The following is a 16,881-nucleotide window of genomic DNA, read 5'->3' on the forward strand; positions in this document are numbered from 1 at the left end:
AGTTCATTAGTTTTTCATGTCAAGCATTTTAGAATGGAAATTTAAATCCATACAAAAAAAACAAAAATCTGCTCAACCAGCATAAAAAATGAACAGATCTCTTCTGACCTCTTTCTCTCCCCCTCCGTGTTGAGCTCCTCCACACAGGGCTCATGGGAAGGACTGCATCTCCCCTCCTCCTCCCCCAGGAACTCCTTGGCCTCTGGGGTGGGTCGTGAGTGGTCAATGGACCCCGTGTCCCGACCCGCCAGCCACTGCTCGTAGCGTTCCGGCTGGTACTTCTTCACAAACAGGTCCATGGAGATCTTCACCATGTCCTTCCTGCATGAACACTGGAGGCAAGAGGAAGGAACTATAAGTGCTAGGGAAGTAATCATGCCCCCAAAGAATGAAGGTAAAAAAAAAAAGTAAAACTAGTCAGTCTGATAGAGCTTTATCAGACAGTATTGATAAAAAGGACTGTCTTTTCCCAGTTTTCCACGTTTAATATTACTACTGTAGCAGTCCTTGATAATGACATTAATGTACAGTGGGGCAAAAAAGTATTTAGTCAGCCACCAATTGTGCAAATTCTCCCACTTAAAAAGATGAGGCCTGCAATTTTCATCATAGGTACAATTATGACAGGCAAAATGAGAAAAAAAAATCCAGAAAATCACATTGTAGGATTTTTAATGAATTTATTTGCAAATTATAGTGGAAAATACGTTTTTGGTCAATAACAAAAGTTTCTCAATACTTTGACAGAGGTCAAACGTTTTCTGTAAGTCTTCACAAGGTTTTCACACACTGTTGCTGGTATTTTGGCCCATTCCTCCATGCAGATCTCCTCTAGAGCAGTGATGTTTTGGGTCTGTTGCTGGGCAACACAGACTTTCAACTCCCTCCAAAGATTTGCTATGGGGTTGAGATCTGGAGACTGGCTAGGCCACTCCAGGACCTTGAAATGCTTCTCACGAAGCCACTCCTTCGTTGCCCGGGCAGTGTGTTTGGGATCATTGTCATGCTGAAAGACCCAGCCACATTTCATCTTCAATGCCCTTGCTGATGGAAGGAGGTTTTCACTCAAAATCTCACGATACATGGCCCCATTCATTCTTTCCTTTACACGGATCATTAGTCCTGGTCCCTTTGCAGAAAAACAGCCCCAAAGCATGATGTTTCCACAACCATGCTTCACAGTAGGTATGGTGTTCTTTGGGTGCAAATCAGCATTCTTTGTCCTCCAAACACGACGAGTTGAGTTTTTACCAAAAAGTTATATTTTGGTTTCATCTGACATTCTCCCAATCTTCTTCTGGATCATCCAAATGCTCTCTAGCAAACTTCAGACGGGCCTGGACATGTACTGGCTTAAGCAGGGGGACACGTCTGGCACTGCAGGATTCCCTGGTGGCGTAGTGTGTTACTGATGGTAGGCTTTGTTACTTTGGTCCCAGCTCCCTGCAGGTCATTCACTAGGTCCCCCCATGTGGATCTGGGATTTTTGCTCACCGATCTTGTGATCATTTTGACCCCACGGGGTGAGATCTTGCGTGAGCCCCAGATCGAGGGAGATTATCAGTGGTCTTGTATGTCTTCCATTTCCTAATAATTGCTCCCACAGTTGATTTCTTCAAACCAAGCTGCTTACCGATTGCAGATTTAGTCTTCCCAGCCTGGTGCAGGTCTACAATTTTGTTTCTGCTGTCCTTTGACAGCTCTTTGGTCTTGGCAATAGTGGAGTTTGGAGTGTGACTGTTGTGGACAGGTGTCTTTTATACTGATAACAAGTTCAAACAGGTGCCAATAATACAGGTAACGAGTGGAGGACAGAGGAGCCTCCTACAGGTCTGTGAGAGCCAGAAATCTTGTTGTTTGTAGGTGACCAAATACTTATTTTCCACCATATTTTGCAAATAAATTCATTAAAAATCCTACAATGTGATTTTCTGGATTTTTCTTCTCATTTTGTCTGTCATGTACCTATGATGAAAATTACAGGCTTCTCATCTTTTTAAGTGGGAGAACTTGCACAATTGTTGGCTGACTAAATACTTTTTTGCCCCACTGTACATGGTTGTTTAAAAGTGCTACATGTAGAATCTCAGAATGGCTCCCCTATGTGGAAGGTAGGGGATTGCAACAGCACTCGGCTGCATTCCAAACAAATCTCCCCCTCATCCCATTTCCTCGTAACATGTCGGAGACTCATGCTTAAGCCTTTTATTTTTGGTCCACCAGCGTCAAACACCTGTAAAAACTATACTGAGCAAAAGATATAAAACCCAACATGTGTTTGTCACATTTTTCCTGAGTTGAAATAAAAGATCCCGGAAATTTTCCATATGAACCAAAAAGCAAATGTCTCTCTATTTTGGTGCATATTTTTTAATTCTACATCCGCGTTGAGAAACATCCGCGTTGAGAATTTATCCTTTGCCAAGATTATCCACCTGACAGATGCAGCATATCAGGAAGCTGGGGGACAATAAAAGACCCCTCTAAAATGTGCAGTTTTGTCACGCAACACAACACCACAGACGTCTCAAATTTTTAGGGAGCGTGTCATTGGCATGCTGACTGCAGAGATGTACACCAGAACTGTTGCCAGAGAATTTCATGTTCATTTCTCTACCATAAACTACCTCCAACTTAATTTTAGAGAATTTGGCAGTACGTCCAACCAGACTCACAACCGCAGACCACGTGTAACCACACCAGCCCAGGACCTCCACATCCAGCTTCTTCACATGTGGGACCATCTGAGACCAGCCACCCGGACAGCTGATGAAACTCTGATGTGCCATTCCTCCTCCCCCACCACCTCATGTGTCGCAAAGACCTGTACACAATTCCTGGAAGCTGAAAATGTCCCAGTTCTTCCATTGCCTGCATACTCACCAGACATGTCACCCATTAAGCATGTTTGGGATTCTCTGGATCGACGTGTATGACAAAGTGTTCCAGTTCCCACCAATATCCAACAACTTCGCACAGCAATTGAAGACGAGTGGGACAACATTCCAGAGGCCACAATCAACAGCCTGATCAACTCTACACAAATGAAATGTGACTTGTTGCATGAGGCAAATGGTGGTCACACCAGATTCTGACTGGTTTTCAGATCAAACTTTTAAATTATATATATTTTTATATATATTTTTTTAAACATATGTGACTAACAGATATCTGTATTCCCAGTCACATGAAATGCATAGATTAGGGCCTAATTCATTGGTTTCAACTGACCGATTTCCTTGAACTGTGACTTTGAAATTGTTGCATGTGGAGTTTATATTTTTGCTCTGTGTATATTTTTTTATTATTGATAAGATATTTAACAATGATTTCCTACAGAATTCAGTGCTTGTTTTCTCACATCAATTGAAATTGAGTGAACAGTGTAGAATTTTAGAAACCAGGAAATGACAGAGGGATTTCTACATTGGCTGCTTGCCCTGGTTTCCACTAGATAACACAACCACCCCATTTTGCCGGTCTGGCAGGAGAAATATAATTGGCGAATATCACAGCCAATCACACACTGGCAGGTAGGTAATATGGTGAAACACTATCATTCCACTATTACTGCAGATATGAGACATTTCTGAAATGCCCCAAAATATACAAATCCTATGTATAGCACCTATAAAGGAGGAACACAAAGAAAATGAACCTCTTCCTTACCAGTATGGCTCGCTTTCCATACTCAATCCATCTTTCAGTGGCAAAGTTAGTGGACTCTGCACAGTTATAGCCGTGGTTAAAGCCGGCGTGGTAGCTATAGGGAAACGTCACCATGAATTCACCTGGCTCCTGAGTGATCTGGAAAACAAATAGGAAATATCAATGATATACTAGACTCTGTATAATGCTTTATATATCAGCATAAGAGTTTGACATCACACACTAGGCTAGTATTACCTTCTCAAATGGAATGCCATATTTCCTCAATATGGAGGGAGAGATGAGGGTCATCTTGTGCCTCAGGAAGGCTTCGCAATTTTGGTGGCTTCCAGGGAAAAACCCTGCAGGGGAACAAACAGAAAACAGTGTGTTGGATTAAAGCTTGTTAAAAATCAGTTGTTTTCTAATATGAAGGAGAAGAAAAAAGAAAAACGTCACACATTATCATCCCTCTCACCTTGAGCCAAGCGCTCCATTCTTTTCCCATGCTCTGGTGGAACGCAGTACCTGTGAGGGCGTCATAACGTCACCAAATAAGTTATCACACGGACATCACAACAGCTGCCATTTATTTTTACTTGAGTGTTGCTCCGATAACGACAGAGTCCCCAAACCTCACCTACATGACCATCGTCTGTATGTTGATGCTTAATAATGTGGCTCTTACACACACAAAACTACCAGGTAAATGTATTATGTGAGTAAGAGTGTAGTTCGTTACCAGGACTTGGGCGCTCCAAAGTGGAGGTAGTTGATACTGTAGAGATCCATGTCTTCGGTGTGCCAGGCGAAGGTGGTCTTCCACATGCCAAAGTACAGGTAGGGCGTGTTCACCCCCTCGATGGTGATGCCACTCTCGTGCTCCACCGTGTCCAGGATGGTGCTCAGTTTGCCGATGTTCCAATCGGTCACATCCTGGAGAGAACGACAGAATAACGTAACTATTGTCGCTGGAGATTCATCGTCATCGCTGCAGTGAAACAAAACCATTGCAACCTTGTGTATTTGTAGTAAATTCAAATTGCGGGTGCAACACATGATTCTAAGAGAAACACTTACAAGTAATCTACACAACCGTCCGTCTACACAACCACAAAACATCTCACTCTCATCAGCCAACATAATAACGAGGAACGATAACAACATGTTAACATTGTAAGCACCATAGAACATTAAAAACAACCCAGAGGGGATTCATTATTACTCACGGGGTCATAGAGCGTTCCGTTTACATCAGCCCCGTAGATGGGCGGGTTAAAAGTCACATTCTTCCAGTACTTCCTCTCCAGCTCTTCAAAGTCGGTATAGCGAGGACTGCAGAACCTATGTTGGGGGGGAAATCGGCACAGCTGAGTAGACATTTTTAAATGTGTCTGTAAAGCCACAGTTTGGTTTCTTGAGAAACAAGAATTAATCTTTCTAACATAAAGATGATCATACAAACCCCATACTTTCAACCATATTAACTTTTGTAGCTGTATCATTTCCTCAATCATATAGCATGGCCACAGAGTGGCTTTCCTAACCACAGACCAAACATACAGTATAGCTTATTCATACACTAGGTTCAGTATGTTATAAAAATATAGTTACAGATGTTACAGTGTTGGTGCAGTCAGACTCACTTGTCGCTGTTGGCCGTCTTGCGGAACTCTCGGACGGTCATGGGCTTCTTCTGAATGTTGTACTGGGTGAACAGACCCGACTGGCCCGTCACTACCTGCTGGATGGGAGCTGGGATCACCAGGTCATCTATATCGTCATAGGACTTCCTGGGTTTCCAATCCTTTGGTGGCACGATCTGTAAAAACAAGCATTTAGCACCACAAAGTTACAGTTCTGAAAGCAGGTAAAGGTAATGCAAAATAATTGTCACAAGGCAGAAGGGGTTGTGTCGTTGCTTACTTTAGCCAGACCGGCTTTGTGTGCTCCCTGGGACTCCATGTAGGCAATGTAGCGGCTGAAGTTCTGGAACTCCTCAGCGGTGGGGTGAAAGGTCATGATCCCTTTGGAGCCGGGAGCCTGAGGCCCCGAATCGGATGCCATGCTAAATAGAATGGCCCTGCAGATCAGAATGAAACAAGTTTCAAGATCACAAGAATAGCGACAGTTTAACAACAGTAGTCTGGGAGGATGCACGCTATTGATAATGCTAAGGATGTCCGTTGGGGAAGAAGAAAAATCTGTGGTGACTGGGTGGCCAGATGGTGGAAAAACATCTGCGTGATGCTTAATATTGCCAAAATGCTGGTTCATGACCAAGTCACAGCCCTTTGTTCGGCTGCTGAGTGTTTACAATGTGTAGGTCAGTTGTAAATAGCTATGTAAACAACAAGTCAGTCGAAGCTGATTTAGTCCTTTGTCTCATGCATGTTCCCATTGAGATCCTATTAAAATAATATGAGGGCTATGTCATAATCCCTCAAAGTCCCAGAATGGGGTCAAAATGGCAGCCATATTGGTCTGGGAGAAATCCAAACCAGTCTAATTGGAATGAATGGCAGTAGAGGCATAATAGTGATTTTACTTACGCAGGAAAATAAAAAGGCATGTGATATCAGAAATGGTGTAATAGAATTAGTCAACCTAAAATATTGTAATATATTTATAAAATATATAGTTTGAGTTTTATACCAATTTTCAGTATAATAACCTCTAAAATATATGTAAACATACCATTTTTGTTTTCTTGGAAAGCTGTGAGTGCTATTATACGTATGATACAATATCAGTACTTGCTGTCCTAAGTAATATCATCAACTGATATCAGCCAGTGTATGGCTGTGGATTGACTGCATTGTTTGAATGGAACGTTGGCATATTGTCAGTTAATTTGAAAAAATTATGGAATCATTGCTGTAAAACTGGCTGGCAAGCAAGCTAACAAAAATGTAAATCTTAAAATGCCCACATCTGTGGAAATCCACTTTTGAGAGGTGAAAGACAATGGCCAGAGCTTACCCAAAGTTGCACAACAATGTAAATCAATAAGTCATCGTTTTAGTCTTAAGTATGATATTTTTGGGCTTGAAGTGACAAAACCGAACTGCCCGCTTCATGCAAATTTGTGCCAATGATGTGAGTTTTCCTAATAAATGACATGCAAATAATTTTTTGTCTTTTTCATTTATGTGCTGGATTTCATTTGAATGGTGCCTCCTGGAAAGATCACAAGTCACAACTGAGCAATAAAATAGATCATATTTGGCTATAGCAAAGACGGTGGATAAATGAAAATAGTTCACTCAGGCCTTTTACCATTAAAAAAAATGTCAGTTCCAGTATAATTAACGGGGTGGGTCTCCCATAGACACCAATGCAATAGCAGCTGGGTGTGGCCTACTTAACTTGGCTGCCTGAGCAATGGAACAAATTAAAATAGGGGGTGTAAACTTGTGCGCCCCCACTTATTTTCCCCTGCAAATTAACATAATGTCAAGTTACAGCTTATCTGTATAAAAAAAAAAAATACAACCATTTATTTTTAAAAAATGTTAGAACCCCGCTCCCCCCAAAGAAATCTTCACCCACACGGGGCACCAGGCCATGCAAAACTAACTTGCCTATTGCTTCAATAGTTAGACTATCCATATTACCAGAGCTTATAATATTTATATGGCAGATTCGCAGCCATAGAATAAAGCATTGATATATATATAGTGCCTTTGGAAAGTATTCAGACCCCTTGACTTTTTCCACATTGTTACATTACAGCCTTATTCTAAAATATATATTTTTTTTTCCATCAGCAATCTACACACAATACCCCATAATGACAAAGCGAAAAGTTGTTAGAAATGTTTGCAAATGTATTAAACAAAAAAACAGAAATAGCTTATTTACATAAATATTCAGCTCAGGTACATCCTATTTCTGTTGATCATCCTTGAGATGTTTCTACAACTTGATTGTCCACCTGTGGTAAATTCAATTGATTGGACATGATTTGGAAAGGCACACACAACTGTCTATATAAAAGGTCCCACAGTTGACAGTGTATGTCAGAGCAAAAACCAAGCCATGGGGTTGAAAGAATTGTCCATAGAGCTCAGAGAAAGGATTGTGTCGAGGCACAGATCTGGGGATGGGTACCAAAACATTTTTGCAGCATTGAAGGTCCTCAAGAACAGTCTCCTCCATCATTCTTCAATGGAAGAAGTTTAGAACCACCAAAACTCTTCCAACAGCTGCCCGCCCGGCTAAACTGAGCAATCGGGGGAGAAGGGCCTTGGTCAGGGAGGTGACCAAGAACCCGATGATGGTCACTAAGTGAGTTCTAGAGTTCCTCTGTGGAGATGGGGTAACCTTCCAGAAGGACAACCATCTCTGCAGCACTCCACCAATCAGGCCTTTATGGTGGAGTGGCCAGGCGGAAGCCACTCCTCAGTAAAAGGCACGACAGCCCCCTTGAAGTTTGCCAAAAGGCACCCAAAGACTCTCAGACCATGCAAAACAAGATTCTCTGGTCTGGTGAAACCAAGATTGAACTCTTGAATGCCTGAATGCCAAGCGTCATGTCTGGAGGAAACCTGGCACCATCACTACGGTGAAGCATGGTGGAGGCAGCATCATGCTGTGGGGATGTTATTCAGCGGAAGGGACTGGGAGACTAGCCAGAATCAAGGCAAAGATGAAAGGAGCTAGGTACAGAGTGATCCTTGATGAAAACCTGCTCCAGAGTGCTCAGGACCTCAGACTGGGGCGAAGGTTCACCTTCCAACAGGACAACGACCCTAAGCACACAGCCAAGACACTGCTTCGAGACATGTCTCTGAATGTCCTTGAGTGTCCCAGCCAGAGCCCGGACTTGAACTCGATCTAACATCTCTGGAGAGACCTGAAAATAGCTGTGCCGCAACGCTCCCCATCCAACCTGACAGAGCTTGAGAGGATCTGCAGAGAGGAATGGGAGAAACTCCCCAAATAAAGGTGTGCCAACCCGAGAAGACTCGAGGCTGTAATCGCTGCCAAAGGTGCTTCAACAAAGTACTGAGTAAAAGGTCTGAATACTTGATATCAATTTATAAATTTGCTAACAATTTCTAAAAACCTGTTTTTGCTTTGTCACTATGGGGTATTGTGTGTAGATTGATGAGGGGGAAAAAAATAATTTAATCAATTTTAGAATAAGGCTGTAACGTAACAAAATGTGGAAAAGATCAAGGGGTCTGAAAACTTTCTGAATGCACCGTAGCTAGCTGAAATGAGAGAACGAAGAACATGGCTATTTGATGTCTGTGTGCATGTCCAAATATTAATAACCTGTGGAATCCGACACAGCTTCACTAGAATTATCCAAAGGGCAATGTCAAATCAGACATGTCAAATCTTAACATGTCAACAGCACATATATGCATGGTTTAGCTGAGACTCATCTTTTGACACGTAGGCTGGTAGTCTTTTTCTGAAATTTATATTTTTACTTGACTTAAGGCATGCTTCAGTACGGCTGGCGCCTAGCCTCGTTCGGCTTGGCAAACTGAACGAGTGTGCTCGCATACTGCCTTAAAAGACCTTTGCTTGAAAAACTAGAAAAAAGGCTAAATATTACAGTTTGTCCATTTTGAGACAGTAGACACTTACTCAAAATAATCCGAATGAATATAAGAATTCAAGAAATCTGTCATTAATTTTGCAGTTTTTGCTGAGGAGAGTTTGACGTTTTTGCTTAGTCGCGCAATTTTACATCAACTAAAAAATGTGCAAAGAAACGAGTCGACTCTCACTGAATGACAACAAAGACTTTATTAAATAATCCCTACTGTTGACCAATCACTGATGAAGACTTAGACTTCATCAGTGATCAGCCTACCGACTTCAGCTTCCCTCAAGAAAAAAAAATGTGCCCGAAAAGCTTTAATACCCTTACCGAAGACCAAAATAAACAAAAACTATATATGTTATATATATAAATATATGTTCCAACTCTTCCGAACTGTTTCTTTTGGGGCGGCAGGTAACCTAGTGGTTAGAGTGTTGGGCCAGTAACTGAAAGGTATCTGGATCGAATCCCCGAGCTGACAAGGTCAAAATCTGTCGTTCTGCTGCTGAACGAGGCAGTTAACCCACTGTTTTCCGGTGGGCTGTCATTGTAAATAAGAATTTGTTCTTAATTAACTGACTTGCCTAGTTAAATAAATTGTTTAAAAAATAAAAAAATGACTTGCTATGGTTAGTTTAGCATGCTAGCTAGTTACATTGACAGCTGTCATTCAGTGCCCTGTGTGTTGACATGTCTCTGCTACAAGTGAAAAGCACCAGAACATTCCCACCCAAAATTCCTGAATATGTATTTGCAGCCTGTGTCAGTGTTCGAGGTGGAACAAATTATTTATATACACTAGATGACTGACAGGGGGCGTTGTTTTGAAGCCACCGTGCCTCCCTATTGGCACTCCCCCACCGTTGTAAAAAATAATTCTGGAAGCTATTGAAATATATTTATAAATGTATACATTTGTTTTTGGCATATTTATTCTATTACAGAGCTAAACATGAAAATAAAATAAAAATATATAAAAACATTTCTTAAAGTATACTTTAGAATGTGCAATTGTTACTGTCTCCACCAACAACAACAAAAATACATGTAATGTTATCCAAGAAGCATTTAAATACTATAGAATTATATTTATTCCTATGGAGAAATACTTTCCTGAGGACTGCCAATATGACCGACCAGTGGCTTCAAAGCCTCTCCTTAGCCAATACATAGCATCGCAATATATTAATCCTAAACGAGAATTCACGCTCTAAGACTGAAATTACTCCAGGTGGGCCTTTAGAAATTATTATTTTACACAATATACAGCATTGGCCAACAATAGTTGACCAACTCCCTGACCAAAATGGCTGACATTTATCATATCATAAGAAGGTTCATGGCCATTCTAGTATTATAATTATATGTACCAAACGGACCAAAAGAAAAGCAGCACCCTGATTGGTCGAGATCAGCGTCTCTTAAAGTCAAGTTCGGCCTACCCTGAAGTGTATCTAGTTAACAGCTCTCGTTAACGGCTAACAGCTTATAGCAAATGTTCTAGCCTAATGTTATGCGTGTCATAAACAATATAAATAATAACAAGTCAATAAGAAATCATATTTTATGCTAACTAAATCTCGCTTACAACACATAGAAAATAGCTAAGTTAGCTAACCATTTTATTGCTAACGTCTGCTAGCTAGCTAGCCATTGCAATTTTAACGACGTGTTCAATGAACTACAAATCCACATATGGCGTTAAGTTACAACTTTAAAATAATATAACTTACCAACAATGTTAAACAGCTTCAACCGATAATCATTGGGCAGTTGTTGTCTTGATACCAATGGTAATTCCGATTTTACCCCGAAGAGAAGGACCTGTCCTCCATTACTACCAGTACGCAAGCGCACGCTCAGATGTTTACCATCATACGCATAAGTTCAGACGTAGGTAGTGAGCCAATCAGTGAACGATTTTGTCGACGTGCAATATCAGCCAACATTTTTTTATCACTACTAACCGTTCTAAAACGGTATGATAAGAATACAGTAAGTAGTCTAACGTAACCAAAGAAACACCTGAAACTAGATCGGCCACATACTGAGGTGCGTTCAGTTCGCTTAAACGTTTGCTACGTTGCCGAACCACAGTTCTTGAACAGACTTTGGGGTACGTTTGCTCCGGTTTGGTGGGTGGGTGTGGTTTGAAGCAACGAGTTGCGTATTTAAAGGGCAGTGGCCATGCTGACACATTTGTGATTTGCTGAACTAAAAGGACTACAGTTCCCAAAGTACAATTGATGTTACCAAGCTACGACTGTGTCAAATCGTGATTGTGTGATTGCGTTGTGTTGAACAGAAAATATCATACAACTGTCTCCTGAAGTGCACGTATGTGACCGACCGACTCTTTTTGGTCTTATGTTGCAACATTTTAAATTTAGTTTTTTAGCATTTGATAACCTTGTAACAACACGTTTGAGAAAATTGCCCTTGAATGTTTTGGTGCATCTACTGTAGAGCTTTTCTTTGTCAACACAACCATCCAGCATGGTTCACACAATCTTAAGCCTTAGCCCCAGACATCTCTTTAAGGATTCACATGTGAGGCCAAGTGCTAAACAGTGAGTATGGCAGTGTACTAAACAACCAAATATTTCAAGACTAAAGGCTGGTTAAAACTATATCTATCTACATGTTTGTATAAGTTGCATGACATCAGCAGCCTGGTGGTCCAATATAGCATAAATTGTGTAATTTAACACCAATAAACCAATAACACATCCCCTTAACCTGAAACTAAAGCATGTAGAAAATGTAAATGTAATTTTGAGTGTTTCAGGTTAGTTTCAGGTTAAGGGAATGTGTTATGATCTAAAAAACTAATTTGAGCCACTGGGAAGGAGAACCAAGTCAGAATGTACTGTACCCTACACCAAAGTCTGATGAACTGTTGTCTTTCTGATTTGGTGAGATCAGTCTTCAACAACAACAAGAATGAAACAAAATGAAAAACACCTTTGTGATTTTCTGAACTAAGAGGACTACAGTTCCCAGAGTACACCTGAAGCTGTCAAGTCGTGGTTGTGTGATTGCGTTGTGTACATTAAATAATACATTTTCTTTCATTCACCCCAACTGACATAAGTGTAACTCTTGCGATTGCTATATCAACAGAGTTGATTGGACTTTGTTTCAACACAGCTCATGCAAATAAGAACAGTACACAGTAAAAATCTAAACACCATAAAATCATTCATATTTCATCAATACTCTAGATATTGAGGGCCACTGTACATACTAGTGACAACTGCTAACCGGAAGAGTATTGTCCTCACTAAAGTGCCTGTGAGAGGAAGCTACTAGACTATTGAAACGTAGCCCCAGTGTGTGTCCTCAAGGTGAGGTGTTGAATGTGCCCCCCAGGGATCGGCAGGATGCGAAGGGAGAGAAGTCCTTGTGGGCAAACATGATGACGTCGCTCGTTTTTTTGTAGTAACCGGAAGTATTCTGCAAGAAGTCGGTCATCGTGGCGGCGGAGATCCGGCTACTGCCGTAAGTAGGAGACGTCCTTCAGCTCCTCCTGTAACACCATGTATAACACACACATAAGTCAGGTCGTGTTGGAAAATTAGGGGTTAGTGGTTTGAGAGTAAGGGGATAATGGTAGGGTATAGGGAAATAATAATAATATGGCACCTTTCTGTCCAGGAAAGTGCATCTACATGTCCTCCTAAACACACCAGACACCTCTTCTCAAACACTGGCTTATCATCCATCACCTCAGACACACGTACACCCAAACATATAAATAAGGGAACACTCTTAGAGGTCGACCGATTATGGTTTTTCAATGCCGATACCGATTATTGGAGGACCAAAAAAAAGCAGATACCGATTAATCGGCCAATTTAAAAAAAAAAAAGTATTTGTAATAATGACAATTACAACAATACTGAATGAACACTAATTTTAACTTAATATAATACATCAATAAAAATCAATTTAGCCTCAAATAAATAATGAAACATGTTCAATTTGGTTTAAATAATGCAAAAACAAAGTGTTGGAGAAGTGCAATATGTGCCATGTAAAAAAGCTAACGTTTTGAGTTCCTTCCTCAGAACATGAGAACATATGAAAGTTGGTGGTTCCTTTTAACATGAGACTTCAATATTTCAAGGTAAGAGGTTTTAGGTTGTAGTTAATATAGTATTCATAGTACTATTTCTCTCTATACCATTTGTATTTCATATACCTTTGACTATTGGATGTTCTTATAGTCACTATAGTATTGCCAGTGTAACAGTATAGCTTCCGTCCCTCTCCTCGCCCCTACCTGGGCTCGAACCAGGAACACTTCGACAACAGCCACACTCGAAGCAGCGTTACCCATCGCTCTACAAAAGCCGCGGCCCTTGCAGAGCAAGGAGAATAACTACTCCAAGTCTCAGAGCGAGTGACGTTTGAAGTGCTATTAGCGAACACCCAGCTAACTAGCTAGCCGTTACACCAGCCATTAGGCTGATAGGTTTGAAGTCATAAACAGTGCTGTGCTTGCAAAGAGCTGCTGGCAAAACGCACGAAAGTACTGTTTGAATGAATGCTTACGAGCCTGCTGCTGCCTACCATTGCTCAGTCAGACTGCTCTATCAAATCATAGACTTAATTATAACATAATACCACACAGAAATACAAGCCTTTGGTCATTAATATGGTCGAATCCGGAAACTATAATTTTAAAAACAAAACGTTTATTATTTCAGTGAAATACGGAACTGTTCGGTATTTTATCTAACGGGTGGCATCCCTAAGTGTAAATATTCTTGTTACATTGCACCACCTTCAATGTTATGTCATAATTATTAAAAATTCTGGCAAATTAGTTTGCAATGAGCCAGGCTGCCCAAACTGTTGCATATGCCCTGACTCTGCGTGCAATGAACGCAAGAGAAATGACACAATTTCACCTGGTTAATATTGCCTGCTAACCTGGTTTTCTTTTAACTAAATATGCAGGTTTAAAAATATATACTTCTGTGTATTTATTTTAAGAAAGGCATTGGGGTTTATGGTTAGGTACAGTCGTCCAACGATAGTTTTTTTTCTCGCAAATGTGCTTTTGTTAAATCATCCCCCAGCGTTGCATCGATTATATGCAACACAGGACACGCTAGATAAACTAGTAATATCATCAACCATGTGTAGTTATAACTAGTGATTATGATTGATTGTTTTTTATAAGAAAAGTTTAATGCTAGCAAGCAACTTACCTTGACTTCTACTGCATTTGCATAACAGCCAGGCTCCTCGTGGAGTGCAATGAGAGGCAGGTGTTTGGAGCGTTGGACTAGTTAACTGTAAGGTTGCAAGAATGAATAACTGAGCTGACAAGGTACAAATCTGTCGTTCTGCCCCTGAACAAGGCAGATAACCCACCATTCCTAGGCCGTCATTGAAAATAAGAATGTTGTGTTCTTAACTGACTTGCCTAGTTAAATAAAGGTATAAAAAATAAATCTGCAAAATCAGCGCCCAAAAATACAGATTTCCGATTGTTATAAAAACTTGAAATCGCCCCTAATTAATCGGCCATTCCGATTAATCGGTCGACCTCTACTCTTAATAGTGTGTGTGCGTTGTCCTCTTACCTGTCAGGTAGTTAGTAACAGTGCCAACACTGAGGGAGGTCTATTAACCTGAGCCAAGGTGCACCCGGCTACAGCCCGTAACATGAACAAGAAAAAGTGGTGAGGGAGGAGTGCCCTTCTCAAGTCGAACAGTCATCTGCGCCGCTTGGTCAACAGTAGTAGGCTTGATCACCAACAACGATGAGACGGCCTATAGGGAGGAGGTGCGGGCACTCGGAGTGTGGTGTCAGGAAAACAACCTCTCACTCAATGTCAACAAATCAAAGGAGATGATTGTGGGCTTCAGTAAACAGCAGAGGGAGCACCCCCTTATCCACATCGATGGGACAGCAGTGGAGAAGGTGGAAAGTTCCTCGGTGTACACATCACGGACAAATTGAAATGGTCCACCCACACAGACAGTGTGGTGAAGAAGGCGCAACAGCGCCTCTTCAACCTCAGGAGGCTGAAGAAATTTGGCTTGTCAACTAAAACCCTCGCAAACATTTACAGGTGCACAATTGAGAGCATCCTGTTGGGCTGTATCACCGCCTGACACAGCATCTTCACCACCCACAACCGCAGGACTCCACAGAGGGTGGTGCGGTCTGCACAACGCATCATTGGGGGAAAACTACCTGACCTCCAGGACACCTACAGCACCCGATGTCACAGGAATGCCAAAAATATAATCAAGGACAACAACCACCCGAGCAACTGCCTGTTCAACCCGCTACCATCTAGAAGGCAAGGTAGTACAGGTGCATCAAAGCTGGGACCGAGAGACAGAAGCTATTTTTCAATCTCAAGGCCATCCCATCCGACTGTTAAACAGCCATCACTAACACAGAGAGGCTGCTGCCTAGATACAGACTTGAAACCATTGGCCACTCTAACAAATGGATCACTAGTCACTTTATTAATGACACTTTAATAATGTTTACATATCTTGCATTACTCATCCCATATGCATATACTATATTTTATACCATCTATAGCATGTTGCCTGTGCCGCTTGGTCATTGCTCATCCATATATGTATATGTACATATTGTTATTCCATCCTTTTAGTAGTTTTTGTGGAATTGTTAGATTACTTGTTGATATTGCTGCATTGTCGGAACTAGAAGCACAAGCATTTCGCTACACTCGCAATAACATCTGCTAACCATGTGTATTAGACCAATACATTTTGATTTGATTTGTCAACGAGGCAGCATGGTGCATCGTTCTGAAACATACATCTCTTTTCCATTAAATATGTATCAGAATTTTCAAACTCATTTTTCTTTGGGAAGGCAGATAAAGTGTTTTTATCAAAAGCAATCACTTTTGCATGTGAAAGCACAGAATCTTACTCACTACTCAATGTGCTTAACCTACGTCACTTTTGTTTTGAGCTGACTTCGATGTCGGCCAGAGCGGGGCACCTGGCTGATGCCCGGTTCCAAATTGAGTGCAATCAACTCTCAGCCTTTGCAAAACACCTTCACGGGCGCCCAGGCGATATTAATCAACAACCTCACTGCCAAGTGGCTGGGATGTCCTCCACTGAGTCCACCGTCCTCTTCACCCCATACACCTCCACTGTTTCCAGATACATAGACAGTTAGGCTGTTTGGAAAGAGAAACAGAGTACATTCCTCTTAGTCCTGAATAATTTACTTGCAGACAACAACAACAAAAAAAATCTACTTTTTTCAGTGGTTGTGCTTAGCAGCTGCAGATTTGCCCTCCCCATTAATCAAGATCCACGACCCCTCTCCAGCTTGCGCTGGAATGCATGTCCCTGCTCCTGCACATGCTAGGCTTGGGCTCAAAGGCTGGGCTCAGCTGGCCTCCAGTGCTAGCGGGCATGTAGTAATGCGATCCTGATACCGGAACTAGCAAGATGTCAGCCCCCAAGAATCGACGTATGCGACCGTGAGTAGATTACGCTAAAAACAACGGTCGGGCCATCTTGAAGGCTATCTCTAGTTCTTATTTTAACTCAATGGTGTTCCTGGGATGGCGTGCTTCCCGACTGGAAACCTGGCCCCTTGGGGTATCTGGTCAATATAGTGGATCATCAGTGGTTAACGTTTAAAAGCGGAA

The 16,881-nt window shown here is 41.5% G+C and overlaps 1 protein-coding gene across 1 annotated transcript in view; it reads right to left on the reverse strand.

Annotated features, from left to right (window-relative positions):
- LOC135517777 (lysine-specific demethylase 4A-like) overlaps positions 1 to 16,877 on the reverse strand; it is a 40,041-nt gene extending 23,164 nt beyond the window's left edge. Inside the window, exons 1-10 of the mRNA XM_064942376.1 lie at positions 14,809 to 16,877; positions 10,945 to 12,740; positions 5,575 to 5,731; positions 5,295 to 5,470; positions 4,878 to 4,992; positions 4,391 to 4,584; positions 4,127 to 4,176; positions 3,907 to 4,010; positions 3,670 to 3,807; positions 109 to 332 (exon numbers count right to left, since the gene is read on the reverse strand). Coding sequence (XP_064798448.1) covers positions 109 to 332; positions 3,670 to 3,807; positions 3,907 to 4,010; positions 4,127 to 4,176; positions 4,391 to 4,584; positions 4,878 to 4,992; positions 5,295 to 5,470; positions 5,575 to 5,715 — 1,142 coding nt within the window. The 5' untranslated portion in view covers positions 5,716 to 5,731; positions 10,945 to 12,740; positions 14,809 to 16,877. The remainder of the gene's footprint in view (positions 1 to 108; positions 333 to 3,669; positions 3,808 to 3,906; positions 4,011 to 4,126; positions 4,177 to 4,390; positions 4,585 to 4,877; positions 4,993 to 5,294; positions 5,471 to 5,574; positions 5,732 to 10,944; positions 12,741 to 14,808) is intronic.
- Between the last annotated feature and the right edge of the window lie 4 nt (positions 16,878 to 16,881).

Source organism: Oncorhynchus masou, chromosome 3, assembly GCF_036934945.1.
Source record: "Oncorhynchus masou masou isolate Uvic2021 chromosome 3, UVic_Omas_1.1, whole genome shotgun sequence".
Classification (NCBI taxonomy): domain Eukaryota; kingdom Metazoa; phylum Chordata; class Actinopteri; order Salmoniformes; family Salmonidae; genus Oncorhynchus; species Oncorhynchus masou.